At 48.1% G+C, this 14,202-nt stretch overlaps 1 protein-coding gene across 4 annotated transcripts in view; it reads right to left on the bottom strand.

The window, feature by feature from the left end:
* Window positions 1-14,202, bottom strand: part of Tdrd9 (tudor domain containing 9) — a 114,455-nt gene that overhangs the window by 63,081 nt on the left and 37,172 nt on the right. For all 4 annotated transcript variants that reach the window (NM_001419577.1, XM_087552944.1, XM_087552946.1 and 1 more), the window contains 3 exon segments: window positions 5-69; window positions 7,860-7,963; window positions 13,427-13,591. In NM_001419577.1, the coding sequence (NP_001406506.1) occupies window positions 5-69; window positions 7,860-7,963; window positions 13,427-13,591 (334 nt within the window).

Below are 14,202 nucleotides of genomic sequence, written 5' to 3'. Positions count from 1 at the left end.
ACACCTGGCAGAAACACCAGCACGCTGCTCCGCTCCGACACAAACTGGGCCCCGGACCAGGTCTTGTTCCTGTCAAAATGTGAGGTGAACAAGTTTGAATCAAGGCTGGCAGAGCCCCTGCTGCGTGAGACCCTGATGTTACTGGCTTTGTTGGTGAAAACTCTTGCAGATCCTGTCAGGTGACTCTCTTAAGCTCACACCAAGACTGAGGCGGGCAGAGAGGCCAACCAGGCAAAAGGCCAGAGTTCTTCATTCCCACTGTGCTTGCCCTTACGACACCATCTGCAAAAGTTTTCCTGCAAATTTAGATACTATAATCCAGAACCCAAGATACAAACCTTAAAATAACTAACTATAAGCAGACTTCATTAAGGCCCAGATTATTACTACAAAGGGTGCGTACAGATGCACTTCTTACTACCAGGGATATTTCTGTATGAAATAGAATTTTTCTCCTCCACAGATCTGTGGGCCCTCCCTGCATTCCATGCCTTCCTCTATGAGTCTAGGGACAGCAGGAACGGACACAGGACCCTGCACTGCTCTGCAGCCAATCCCCTGGCTAGAGAGACAGATTAGAAAGTGCATGAAGAAGGAAGGACCCTGTCAGCTCGGCAACAAGACCAAAAGACAAGGCAAAGGGCATGGAGCTGGCACTGGAGCGATGTCTCGATTGTTAAAAAGTAAAAAGTACTGGTTTCTCTTCCAGGGGATCCAGGTTCAACTTCCAACATTAACACGGTTACTTATAAGAACTCTAGTTCCAGGGACCTGAAGTGCTATTCTAGCCTCCATGGGCACCAGGCACACATGTGGAACAGCACAGTCATGCATACAGGCAAAACACTCAGATACACATAAAAAGATTGTAGAGCTGTGTATGAAATGGCTGCTCAGAGAGATGACAGGAGCATGAAGGAGGCAGCCATATAAAAGTCCAAGAAGGGCAAGCCAGGCTGTCATCTGGGAACAGCAACCTCCATGGAGGAGAAGCTAACCCACATGGAAAGGCTGTCATCCAGCACTGGGAGGAGGAAACAACAGATCTCTGGGGCTTACTGGCCAACCAGCCTAGCAGAGCCTAGTCAGTGAGTTCTAGACCAGCAAAAGACATTGTTCCAAATGGTGGACGGTGCCTGAGGGACAGCACCCAAGGTGCAAGCAGAACACACACACACACACACACACACACACACACACACACACACACACACACACACACTATACACACACACACTATACACAGAGAGAGAGACAGAGAGACAGAGACAGAGACACACAGAGACAGAGAGACAGAGACACACAGAAACAGAGAGACAGAGACACACAGAGACAGAGACACACAGAGACAGAAAGATAGAGACACACAGAGACAGAGAGACAGAGAGACAGAGACAGAGACACACAGAGACACACAGAGACAGAGACACACAGAGAGAGATTGAGACTGATTGGGAGGTGGATTCTAACAGGGTCAACAAGTTGCAGGATTCGAGATCAATACCAATGTATAAAAGTGGGCTGGAGGTACAGTGACTAAGGCATATGCTTAACGCGTACAAAGACCTGGGTTCAATACCAGCACCAGGAGGAAACAACCATTGGCTCAAAGGGAAAATGTTAGATGAAATCTGACTTATGGAAATGCAGACTTGCACACCCACTCTGGAAATCAACTGACAGTTCTCCTACCCCAAGATTTGGCTATACCACTCCCAGGCATATACCCAAAAGATATCCCAGTATAGCACAGGGACACTTATGTTAATAGCAGCTTTATTTGTAGTAGCCAGAAACTGGAAACAACTTAGATGTCCCTCAACTAAAGAATGGATAAAGAAAATGTGGTTCATTCACACAATGGAATACTAGTCAGCTACTGAAAATAAAGAGATCATGAAATTTGTAAGCAAATGCATGGAACTCGAGAATCCCATCCCGAGTGAGGTGACCCAGAGTCAGAGAGACGCACATGGTATGTGCTCAGCTATAAGTAGACCTTAGCCAGAAAGTGCAGGACAGCCATGCTACAATCCACAGACCCAAGTAAGACCCTGGGCAGTAAGTGGGTACCAAGAGAGGATGCCCCAACCACACTCAGAGGAGAAACTATAACAGTCATGGATGTGGATGGAGAGAGGGAACTGGGTGGGAGAGGAGGCAAGGAGAGGACAGGGATGGTGAGGTGTGGGGAGGGGGTGGGAGAGGGCTGGAAGTGAGAATGGAAATTGGTGGAGTGGGCATCACTAGGACTAGCTAGAGACCTGGGACCGGGGGCCAGGAGGAGAGGATATAGGGACTCTATGGGGGTGACCCTAGTTGAGATCCCTACCAGAGGGGGCTATAAAGGCTGAAGTGGCCACCTCCTGTGGGCCAGGGAGGATTTCCAGAGGAGGGAGGAAGACATCAATTCACCCACAAAACCTTCAACCCAAAATGTGTCCCACCCACAAGATATGCAGGGATAAGGATGGCGCAGAGGCTGAGGGAATGGCCGAACAATGACTGCCCCAACCTGAGGCCCATCCCATGTAAGAAAGCCAACCCCGACTCTATTAATGACACTGCTACACGTGTAGACAGGAGCCTAACACAGCTGACCGCTGGGAGGCTCCTTCATCCAGCAGCAGACGCAGAGACCACCGCCAAACAGGAGGCAGAGCTCGGGGAATCTTGTGGAAGACTGAGGGATAGGACTGAGGAAACTGGACAGAGCGAGGACACCACAAGAGACCTACAGAGTCAACTACCCTGAGCCCATGGGGGCTCACAGAGACTGAACCACCAAAGAGGGAGCATTCAGGGCTGGTCCTAAGCCCCTACACATCTGTGCAAGTGTGGAGCTTCATATGAGTCCCCTAACAAACGGATCAGATGCTGTCTGGGTCTCTGTTCCCTGCCTTGGATCCTTTCCCCTACCTGGGCTGCCTGGCTTGAGCCTCAGAGGGGGAGGAAGGGCCCAGTGCTGCTGAGATTAAGATGTCCCAGGGTGGGGTGATACCCAGGCAAGGGGGGCTTCCCCTTCTCTGAGGAGAGGGAGCAATTGGGAGAGAGACTTGTAAGGGTAGAACTGAAGTGGGGCTGTATCGGGATGTAAAATGAATTAAAAAATGAATTATTAAAAGCTAAAAATAAACAATGATTTTTGAAAAAAGCAGTGTTTATCCAAAATTTATGGAGATTCGATCACAAAAGTGACTGTAAGAAAATGTATGGCGTTCAAGACTAGCCTGTACAGGTTCAGCCTGCACTACATAGGGACTGTTTTTTTCCTAGGCAAGCGCTCTACCACTGAGCTAAATCCCCAATCCCTAGGGACTGGTTTTAAATGATATTCACAAGGAGCTAGTGAGGAGCTTAGTTGGAAAAGCCCCTGCCTCCCAATCATGAGACCTGAGTTAGTCTCTAGCCCTCACAGAAACATGCAAGGTGTGGTGACAACATGTGCTTACAATCCCAGCACTGTGGGCAGAGGCAGACAGACGGACCCAGGACTCACTGACCAGCAAGGCTCGCACTGTTGTGAGCCCTAGGCCAGTGAGAACCGGTCTACAAAGGAGGTGGAGATGTTCCCAATAAAATACAAAGTTGTCCTCTGGCTCCACATGCACTCATGTATGCATGCACACAACATACATACACACACACACACAAAATACACACACATGCACATACACACATAAAAGAAATATATTTAAAAATAAATAGTAAATAAAAAATCTCCAAGCCTAGCATGGCGCTGCACACCTGTAGTATCAAGTATCTGGGAGGGTGAGGTAGGACACTGGTTGAGCCCAGTTCAAAATCAATCTAAGGACATAAAAAAAATCTCATTTCAAAACTAAGGACTTGGGCCAGTGAGCTGTCTCTGTGGGTGGACATGCTGGCCTGAAAGCCTGAGTTCATCCCTGAACACACATAAATGTGAAAGCAGAGAAATGACTCCACACATGTGTCCTCTGACTGCCACTTGTGTGTGTGCGTGTGCGCACACGCGCGCACACACACACACACACACACACACAGTAATAATCTTTATTAATATGAGTAATGGTGGCTGGGAACACATCCGTGGCCATGATGCTCACTTGCCTCACTCGTTCAGTCCTCAGAACCTTGTTGGGTACGTATGACTGTGATTCCAGTTCTGAGGAGGGAGAGAAAAAGACGCCTCGGGCTTGACTGCCAAGTAGTCTGACCTAACTGGTGTGAGCATCAGGCCAATGAGAAACCTTGTCTCAAAGGAGCTGGACTGCAATCCTCAGGATGATCCCCAGGGTTGTCCTCCAGCCACGCCCCACACACACACTCATGCACACACGTACATGCACACACATGTACAAAGGCACACATTACTCATTCACTCACTTCCAGCTACAACCAGTGGACATGCCTACGCATGGTGACAAACCACTAACGAAGTTACAGGCAGGTTCACATGACTCCCTGCAGAGCTGGACTCCCTGGAAGAGCGCGTGGTTCCTACTATGGAGCATGGTTAAAACTGGTGAATGGCCAGAAACAAGTGCCCAAGGATAGGTGGGTCCAGCCCAAGGACCTAACAGACATCCCAAGAAGGTTCCAACTCACTATATTTAGGACAACTGGGGCACAAAAAAATTGACTGAAATTAACAAAAATCCATCAATCCTTTAATAAGACAACAAGCCTCATAAATGAAAAGACATTGCAAAGAGTTCTTCTGACAGAAAGAACTGTTATTCAAATACATCCAGAATACTTAAACTAAGATTGAAGACAACAAGGCCAGGTATGGTGGCTCATACTCTCCATCCCAGCACTCCGGAGGCAGATCTGTGAGTTCTAGGCCACCCTGGTCTACAGAGCAAGGTCCAGGTCAACCAGTACTATTTAGTGATACCTTGTCTCAAACAAACAAAAACAACAGAGAACTGGATTGAAAAACGGGCAAAGACATGACGAGCCTCTGTGGAAGCAGCAGTGAGATAGCACCACACCCACTCTGAGAGCAAAACCCAGACCACACACAGAGAGCTGGCGAAGCATCCATCCAAGCCAAGTGCTCAGCCACAGTGCATGGTGGGCTAATGGTTCCTTCAAAAACCAAGTGCTCTCCACATGGACGCCAGCACCTGTGCCCCTTAGAACTTGTCCAGTGAACTGGATGCCAGGTCTACATAAAGCCAGCACGCAAGTGTTTCTAGCAGCTCTATTCATAGTTTGAGACTTAGAGACAATCCGGATGTCAGGGAGTAGGTAAACAGATAAACCCTGGTCAGTGGAGACAACGGAATACTATTCAATAATTAAAAAGTCGGAGCCAGGGGTTGGGGATTTAGCTCAGTGGTAGAGCGCTTGCCTAGGAAGCACAAGGCCCTGGGTTCGGTCCCCAGCTCCGGAAAAAAAAAAAAAGAACCAAAAAAAAAAAAAAAAGGTCGGAGCCAGGGCTGGAGAGATGGCTCAGTGGTTAAGAGCACTGACTGCTCTTCCAGAGGTCCTGAGTTCAAATCCCAGCAACCACATGGTGGCTTGCAACCATCTATAAATAAAATAAATAAATCTTTTAAAAAAAAGGGGGGGTTGGGGATTTAGCTCAGTGGTAGAGTGCTTGCCTAGGAAGCACAAGGCCCTGGGTTCGGTCCCCAGCTCCAAAAAAAAAAAAAAAAAAAAAAAAGAACAAACAAACAAAAAAAAGTCGGAGCCAAGGAGATGGCTTGATGGGTAAAGTACTTAATGAGCATGAAGAGGAGTTCTTCCTTGTGGAACAATCTTAGGGTATACAGAACAAAGAAAACTGAGAACATGCACATATACTAAGGACCCAGACAAGCAGCCATGTGTAGGAAGAAAGGCTGTTGGGCAGCATTTAACACTTGTGTTGAGACTCACCGAGCCCACTCAATCACAAGCACAGGAACCAAAGAAACCCACACCTTCTCCCAGGTCTGAGGCTGTAGGTTATCAAAGACAAAACCTACATCTAAGAGTCAGCCAGAGCAAAAAGATACATTTACCTGAGGGGAGCAATGAGATAAAAAGGAGCTTTATCAAAATTAATTTAAAAAAATTAAGGGGCTGGAGAGATGGCTCAGCATTTGAGAGCACTGACTACTCTCTCAGAGGTCCTGAGTTCAAATCCCAGCAACCACATGGTGGCTCACAACCATCTGTGATGGGATCCGATGACTTCTTCTGGTGTGTCTGAAGACAGCTATGGTATACTCATATAAACAAAAATTAATTAAAAAGGAGCTTTATCACTATGGTAACACAAGCTAGAAGGTTAGGGGAAAATGGCAGCACATTTAGAAAGAGTGCTAAAAAAATAAAAAGATGCATTTTGCTACATGCTTAGCACACAAACACTGTGTACAGAGTTAGAAAAGTAAAGTGCAGGGAGCAACTAAGAACCTAGACCTCACACAAGCTGCGTACTCCTGTGCTGAAAATCCAAAATCTGAACAACGCCAATGTCTGACACCTAACTTTGAGATGCAAAATGTTTTTTGAGTTTGGGGTGTTTATGGATTCAGCCATTGAAGTCTGTGAGAACACTTCAATGTACAAAGCATCCTGGTCAAGCACTTCAGGTGAGAAAAGGCCAGCCTGCAGCCACCAACAGTGTACGCACATGAGGGTGAGAGCCAGTGCCTGGAGCACCAACTACTGAGTCCATCCGATGCCTGCACACTTCAAGTCATGCTATATACAGTAAAGACACGAGGTTTAATGTATGCATGTGTGTGTGTGTACATGTGTGGGGGAATGTGTGCATGCAGGAGTAGGGAGAGAGGAGGGGAAAGGAAGAGGAAGGAGACAGGAAGAAGGGAAGAAGGAAGGAAATGTGGGAGGGAGGCGCAGAGGGAGGGACAGAGGGAGGGAGAGGAGGGAGGGAGCATGCGAGGAGGTGAGACAGGAAGGTGTGAGCAGCAACGCTGGGTTTCAGCCTCAAGAGTTCTGTCCACTGTCTTCTGAGATGGGGCCTCTCTCTGTCCTGCCTGACCTCAGGCCCGCCCGCCCGCCCGCCTCTTCCCAGTGGACGGCAAGCGCACACCATCATGCCTGTCTTTCTTCCCTGTAGTGTCTGGGGATCAAACTCAAGTCCTGCAAACCAAGCACTTTACCAACTGAGCCACCTCCCCAACAAAAGTTTTTATCTGTTGATTAGATTATTTTTAAACAAAGGATGAAACAAATAAAATAACTTTTTACCCAAATAAAAGCTGAGAACATTTACCCACAGTCTTAGAGGGCAGAGTTTGGAAAGAATGATGTCATCCAAGGTAAGAAGTTCAGATTTGACAAGGATTAACTCAGGGGCATCCCAAGGGCTACAGGAAACATGTCACCCCAGCCACCTAGCTTGGTTACTAGGGGAGGGGAATGCACATTACCATCCTCTGTTTCTAAAATCACAAATGCCCCTTATGAGATGCAGACCAGCACTTAGAACCTAAACTATCCTAAAAGGAAAAACTCAAAAACTCAAAAAAAAAAAAAAAAAGCTAACAGAACAAACATCTGAATTGCCTATGGGTTGTCAAAAATAACCCTGAAACAAAGAAACAAAGGCAAGCAGAGGGAGCTGTGCGACTCCTACGCCCGGCTCACTCCACTCTGGCTCAATGCTTAAAGCAAACAGCAGTCTTCATGCTGCACTCAGCAGGGCTTTGACTGGGGCAAAGGTGTCCGTCCACAGCCACGTGTGGCAGGCAGAACACACACACCTGAAATCCCAGCACCGGAAGGCGGGAGGACCTGCTCAAGCCCCAGTGTCTACAGCTATTACCTTACACTGTAAAAACACTATGTCATCTCCACCAAGTGCCCAGTGCCTCGAGTTACACACACAGAGTTGTAGCTGGAGGGACTCTTACCCACTCTCCTTCATGTCCAGGTCATCGAACATCTGGATGAGGGAGACGGCAACTTCATAGACGTCCTTCGTTATCACTGGCTCCTCCAGACGGTAGGGGGGGAGCTGAAAAAACAAGACGAACGGGGCAACTACATAGAGAAAAGTGCAGCTCGCCTTGAGCCTATGAGACCTAAGTGAAGTGATGATGAGTACTAACGATTCCACTCATAGCCACCCTTGAGCACTTGGGGGCAAGGGGTCACTGCCCGGGACCCGGGGGTGCACGAGGCTGAAGTCAACAGCAATACCGATGGAGCCCGAGAGCTCAAGCAGAGACGACTTTTACCATTAAACTGCATCAGGGGCGTAGGGAACTCAGGAGTCACTTCCTATTCCCTACTCAGAGCCCTTCCAGGGTATCAAATCCCTGCCCCTAAGAGCACCGCCATCCCAACACCTACACACAGGAGCTACCAGCAAAGGGCAGTTCCATGTCTCCCAGTGGGCCCTAAGAAGACCACGTGACATGGCAGCTGTCTGCCAAGGCTTAGAAAACTGCTAGACTACTTTGAACATTAAACAAACCCAAATTGGCCTAGTGGCTTAGAATTTCCCTTGGGGTCCTCTAAACGACACTGGGCACCAACCTCACGCAGTCGGGCCAGCAGGCCGTCTATGCACAAGGCTCTGAAGGAGGTGAGACCACAGCTACACAGTATTTCCCAACCCCTACAACACAGTTCTTACAGACTCCAGTTAAAGCCTTTCTGTGTTTCCCACCAGGAGAAGGAAAGCATGTTGTTTAATGACTAGATTGACATAACCTACGAGACAGCACACATCACATTGTCACAGACGTGCAGAAAGGGGTCTTCAGGGGTCAGAAGTTAGTTATATATGGAGATAATCTTCCAGCTACTACTTAGAGTAAATTACGTCAGCTGGTATCCAAATAACATTCCCAGCAATACTACGACTCTAGTATGGCTATGGCAACCTTACTTCTATTAGACAAAGCATGTCTAATCCAGTCATCCCTGATATACTGTAATCCCCTCCTCTATCCTAACAGTGACTGATAGTCTGTAATGCATTACTCAAAAATAGAAATGAAGAAAAGATATGTACTCCACAAACCCCAACAAACCACCCACAAGTTGCTGTAGACAAGCCACGCAGGGGAAGCATGTGGCTGAGCCACAGGAACTGCTGAGTTCTAGAACCCAAGCCCTCTGAACTGCTGCTGGTTGGTGTTTGGCCAAGAATCTCTAGGGAGCTGGCTGTCTCCAGCTCCCCAGTGTTGACAAGTACGACAGTAAACTACCGTGCCTGTGGAGTAAACTCAGGTTCTCACGTAATGAGAGGAATGCTTTAGCACCTGAGCCTCGGGTCACTGGGGTCCTAGGTATACTTCTAACAAACTCTGACAACAGGGCGTGATTGGTTGTGAACTGATGTCTGTTGGGACTAGAGGGACGGGAGAGGCCCACATCTCCTATATTCTGAGCCAAGTGATTGCACAAGCTCACTGCCACAGAGCGTGGTGTGAAGGAAGCACCAGTCGCCTGCAACAGTCCTTCTGCCATAATCATGCCCAAGAAGGAAGCTCCGATTCCTACACCTGCCCCCAAAATGACATGTCCAGTCTGGCCAGGGAGTTCCAAAAAACAAGGAATGAGTTCTTGGGAAAATACATGCATCAAGAGATTGGGTACACCTCCAAGAGTGGGAACCAAATGGTGGCAGGACAGATGGGTATCTGGGTTAAGGGGACTAAAGACCTAAAGGGAGTGCGTGAAAACTGATGTGCACTGGGCACAGTGGCACACACGAGTACCAGCATTTGGGACAGTAGAGGCAGGAGGAGCAGGGGTTCTAGGTCAACCTTGCCTATACAGCAAGACTGAGGCTAGCCTGGCTACATGAGATTCTGCCTCAGAAGAAATGCAGCAACACAATCTACAATAGGGTAGGACACCGCACAGAGAGCGGGACACCGCACAGGGGGCGGGACGCCACACGGGGTGGGACATCGCACAGGGTGCGACACTGCACAGAGGGTGGGACGCCACACGGGTGGGACGATGTACTCTGAGCCTGGCTTATGCATCATGAACAGTCTCTGCACAATTCCACCAGAGTGTACACTGCACTGGGAGACCTTTGCTAAGGGAATTCTTGAAAGAGAAAACAAGTTAACACAAAGGCTTAAGGAGGTTCTCCACAGGACCTTGAAAGGAACACCTAAGGTTGGTATCAGAAAAACCAGGAGACCATTGGGGACTAAAGACAGTGACTGGCTGACAGTGTCAGTTCCCTGAGAAGCCACGTTAGCTTAAGGCTGACCTTGCTACGTGGTGACAGGAGCAGAGGAGCATGGGAAACACAGGCTGGGCTAAGTGGGGTCAGTGGAGTCACACGGGAGAAGAGAAAACTGGGAACTGGAGAAGCAGAGATCACATCCCCACCCTGACCCAAGGCAGAGGCTGGGAGGGGCTGCAGGGAAACCTGGGACTGAGGAGGATGTTTCTGAAGGGGAAAGAAACCCAACTGTGTCCATACATGAACAAGGAAAGATGAGCATCAGGCAGTGTTGGCACACACCTTTAATCCCAGCACTGGGGAGCTAGAGGCAGGTGGATCGCTGTGAGTTCATGGCCAGCCTGGTCTATGGAGAGAGGTCTAGGACAGCCAGGGCTGTACAGAGAAATCCAGACAAGCTGTGGTCAAGCACAGAGAGAGAGAGAAAGAGAGAGAGAGAGAGAGAGAGAGAGAGAGAGAGAGAGAGAGAGAGGGAGGCAGGCAGGCAGAAAGGCATGCTGGGAGCTTAAGATGGCACTAACAGGAGGAACAATGATGAGATTGGACTTGAAAACACTGTCTCTTCATGTTGAACATTACAAATGTTACTTGACCTTTTTCCCCTTACTGCTTTTAATATTCTTTGTTCTGTGCATTTGGTGTTTTGATTATTATGTGATGAGAGGAATTTCTTTTCTGGTCCAATCTATTTGGAGTTCTGTAGGCTTCTTGTATGTTTATGGGCATCTCTTTCTTTAGGTCAGGGAAGTTTTCTTCTATAATTTTGTTGAAGATATTTACTGGTCCTGTAAGGTGGGGGTCTTCATTCTCTTCTATACCTATTTTCTTTAGGTTTGCTCTTCTCATTGTGTCCTGGATTTCCTGGATGTTTTGGGTAAGGAGCTTTTTGCATTTTACATTATCTGTGATGATTGTGTTGATGTTTTCTATGGTATCTTCTGCCCCTGAGATTCTCTCTTCTATCTCTTGTATTCTGTTGGGGATGCTTTGCATCCAAGACTCCTGATCTCTTTCCTAAGTTTTCTATCTCCAGGGTTGTCTCCCTTCGTGATTTCTTTATTGTTTCTATTTCCATTTTTAAATCCTGTATGGTTTTTGTTCAATTCCTTCACCTGTTTCATTGTATTTTTCTATAATTATTTAAGGGATTATTTTTGGGTTTCCTCTTTAAGGGCTTTTACTTATTTACCTGTGTTGTCCTGTATTTTTTAAGGGAGTTATTTATGTCCTTTCTAAAGTCCTTGATCATCATCATGAGATGTGATTTTAAACCCAAATCTTGCTTTTCCAGTGTGTTTGGATATCCAGCATTTGCTTTGGTGGGAGAACTGGGCTCTGATGATGCCAAGTAGTCTTGGTTTCTGTTGCTTAGGTTCCTATACTTGCCTCTTGCCATTTGGTTATCTTTGGTGTTTGCTGGTCTTGCAGTCTTTGACAGTGGCTTGACCCTCCTGTAAGCCTGTGTGTCAGCACTCCTGTAGACCTCTTTTCTTTCAGCTGGATCTGGGAACAGAGAGCTGCTCCTGGGTTTGTGTGACCTGAAGCCTCCAGGCAGGTCTCTTGGAGCAGAAGAGTTGGTCTTACCTCTGCTATCAGGTGTGTAGGTGCTCCTGGCGACTAGCTTTTGGCTCTCGGGGCAGGCAGAAGCTGAAGGGTACTACCCCTGACTGCTCCTAGGTCCCTGTGCCCAGAGGGCACAGAGGGCACTAGTCAGGTTGCTCTTGGGTCAGAAGTAGTTGTCTCCTCTGAGCTCTCAAGATTGTCCGCACTTCTGAGAGCCCAGCTCTCTCCCCTACCAGATTTGGGTGCAGAGAGTTGAACATTATAAACGCCACCTTCATCACTGACAGAATTGATGGGCTCTGGGAATGAGAGCATGGCTTAGCTATACAAGGGCCTAAGTTCCATCCCCAGCACCCTCCCCCAGTGCCCACACAAAAACCCGTATGCAGTTAGGGCTGTACAGTCGTGTTTGATATTTACTATGTGCCTTCTAGACACCAAAGATAGGTCATGTGACGAGCAATAGAACACCTAGGTGCCTTCAGAAGGGAACAGAACACACCTTCACCCAAAGGGCCCTGGCTCCCAGGCCAACCAGGGGCCCTCACAGGACGGATGCCCACAGCTGGCCTTACCCTTCTTTCAATGCATCCACAAAGAACTGTGTGATGGTGAGGCCAGGTGAACCTAAGCAGCCCTCACGGTAGCAGAGCCCACTTGTCAACACTACGAATATCTTCAACAGAAACTCAGCCCCTATTCTGATCAACTGGGCTCCCTTTGTTAATTGCAAGCACATGTATTCTCTGTCCCAGCAATCTCTTTCCAGGCTCAGAGGTTCCAGGAAGGCATGGTCCACATAGAAGTGTCAACATGTGGCACTGTCTAGGACATTGTTGATTGTGATAATGGAGAGACAAGGACAAGAAGAAACATCTTGTAATGTTTCTATCCCCGTCACACAGCATTGCTGCGGCTGAGATGTGGTGTTCTACAAGACATGCAATCTGGTGGGCACAGAAGCATGCAGCAGAGCTGGTCACTGCAGCACTCTCTCTAGCCCCTCCATGGAGGAACAGCATGCATACATGTGGAGAGCTGGGCAAGCACTGTGTGCAGAGAGCCCACCCTCCCTGCAACGGAAAGCTCCCACATCTGCCTGGCAGAACCCAGAGCTGAGCAAGAGAGCAGTGTACCATGGGAAGGGCAGGAAGGCCTGACAGGTAGAGACCAGAAGAGGAGAGGACTAAGGCAAGTTTTCACTCATTCTCGCTTTTGTTCCTGAGCTGTGGTGCAACTCAGGGCCTCATGTGGCTACAGAAGCACTTTCTCAGTGAACACAGACCCAGAGGATGGGACAGGAAGTGCATCATACTTCAGGGTTAGACTTCCGAGACTTCCAAGTCTACATATGTCCCCAGTCTTCATTGTCACTAGAAAATGTACACCTAATCAGAGTTCTGTCTCAAATGCAATCACCCATCCTTCAGTGAACCCACAGTTTCACAGGGACTGAGACCCGAGGCCTTGGTTTTCAGCATGAGCGAGGCATGACGCTCGTCTCAAGGGTTTCTATGGGGTCGGATGGTGTGGGTATTTGCCAGATCACAGCTGTAACAAAAGCCCAGTCTTTTCCTCCCCCCTTGCTCCCATGTGTCTGCTAACAGGTTCTAAAAGAGCTTCCCAACTATACCTGGGGAATTCAACTTGCCAGAAACCAAAGTCCATTCACTATAAAAGAAGCAATGTATCTCAACATACCCCACTGTGATAAATGTGCCCCAAATCATTAAGGTAATACTGTTCGATAGTGTGGGGCTTGCCTTCCACCTCAAACACATATGCAGGGTTCATCTTGTTCTGAACAGGAACAGCAAAGTAGTCTGCAAACTGCTTGCAGTTGATGGTGGCAGACATGAGGATCACCTGCAGGAAAGAGAGCCCAGCTGTGAGCAGTGCCAACCACCTCAGAGCTCTGGCCCACCTGCTGCACCCTCCCATCATGTACGATCTACTGAGGCCTTTTGATTTACTATTTTGTTACATCCTGACCACACATCCCGTTTCTCCTCACGGCCCCTCTCCCACAATTCCTCTCTGCCCCTCCCCATCCACTCCTCCTCCATTTCTCTTTAGTAAGGGCCGGCCCCCATTGAGTTTTAGACTATCTTGATTTTTTTCCTTGGGTATCATCTAAATTAAAACAGTATAAAGAAGTCCTGGGCCTCCCACCAGGCAGGACCTGGAGTAGGACACCTGACAACGGAGTCCAGGAGACTCTGTCTGTCTTAGGCAGGGTTTCTGCTGCTGTGGTGAACACCATGACCAATAGCGACTTGGAAGGAAAGGGTTTATTTCATCTTACAACTCTTAGGTCAGAACTATCACCGAGGGAAGTCAGGGCAGGAGCTCAAGGAAGAGACCTGGTTGTAGACACTGACACAGAGACCATGGGAAAATGCTGATTTCTGACTTGTTCCCCACGGTTTACTCAGCCTGCTTCTTGTATCACTCAAAAACAATTACTCAGAAATGAC

Source organism: Rattus norvegicus, chromosome 6, assembly GCF_021556685.1.
Source record: "Rattus norvegicus strain SHRSP/BbbUtx chromosome 6, alternate assembly SHRSP_T2T, whole genome shotgun sequence".
Classification (NCBI taxonomy): Eukaryota; Metazoa; Chordata; class Mammalia; order Rodentia; family Muridae; genus Rattus; species Rattus norvegicus.
The sequence above is the reverse complement of the archived record's forward strand: the minus strand, read 5'-3'. Positions and strand labels throughout refer to the sequence as shown.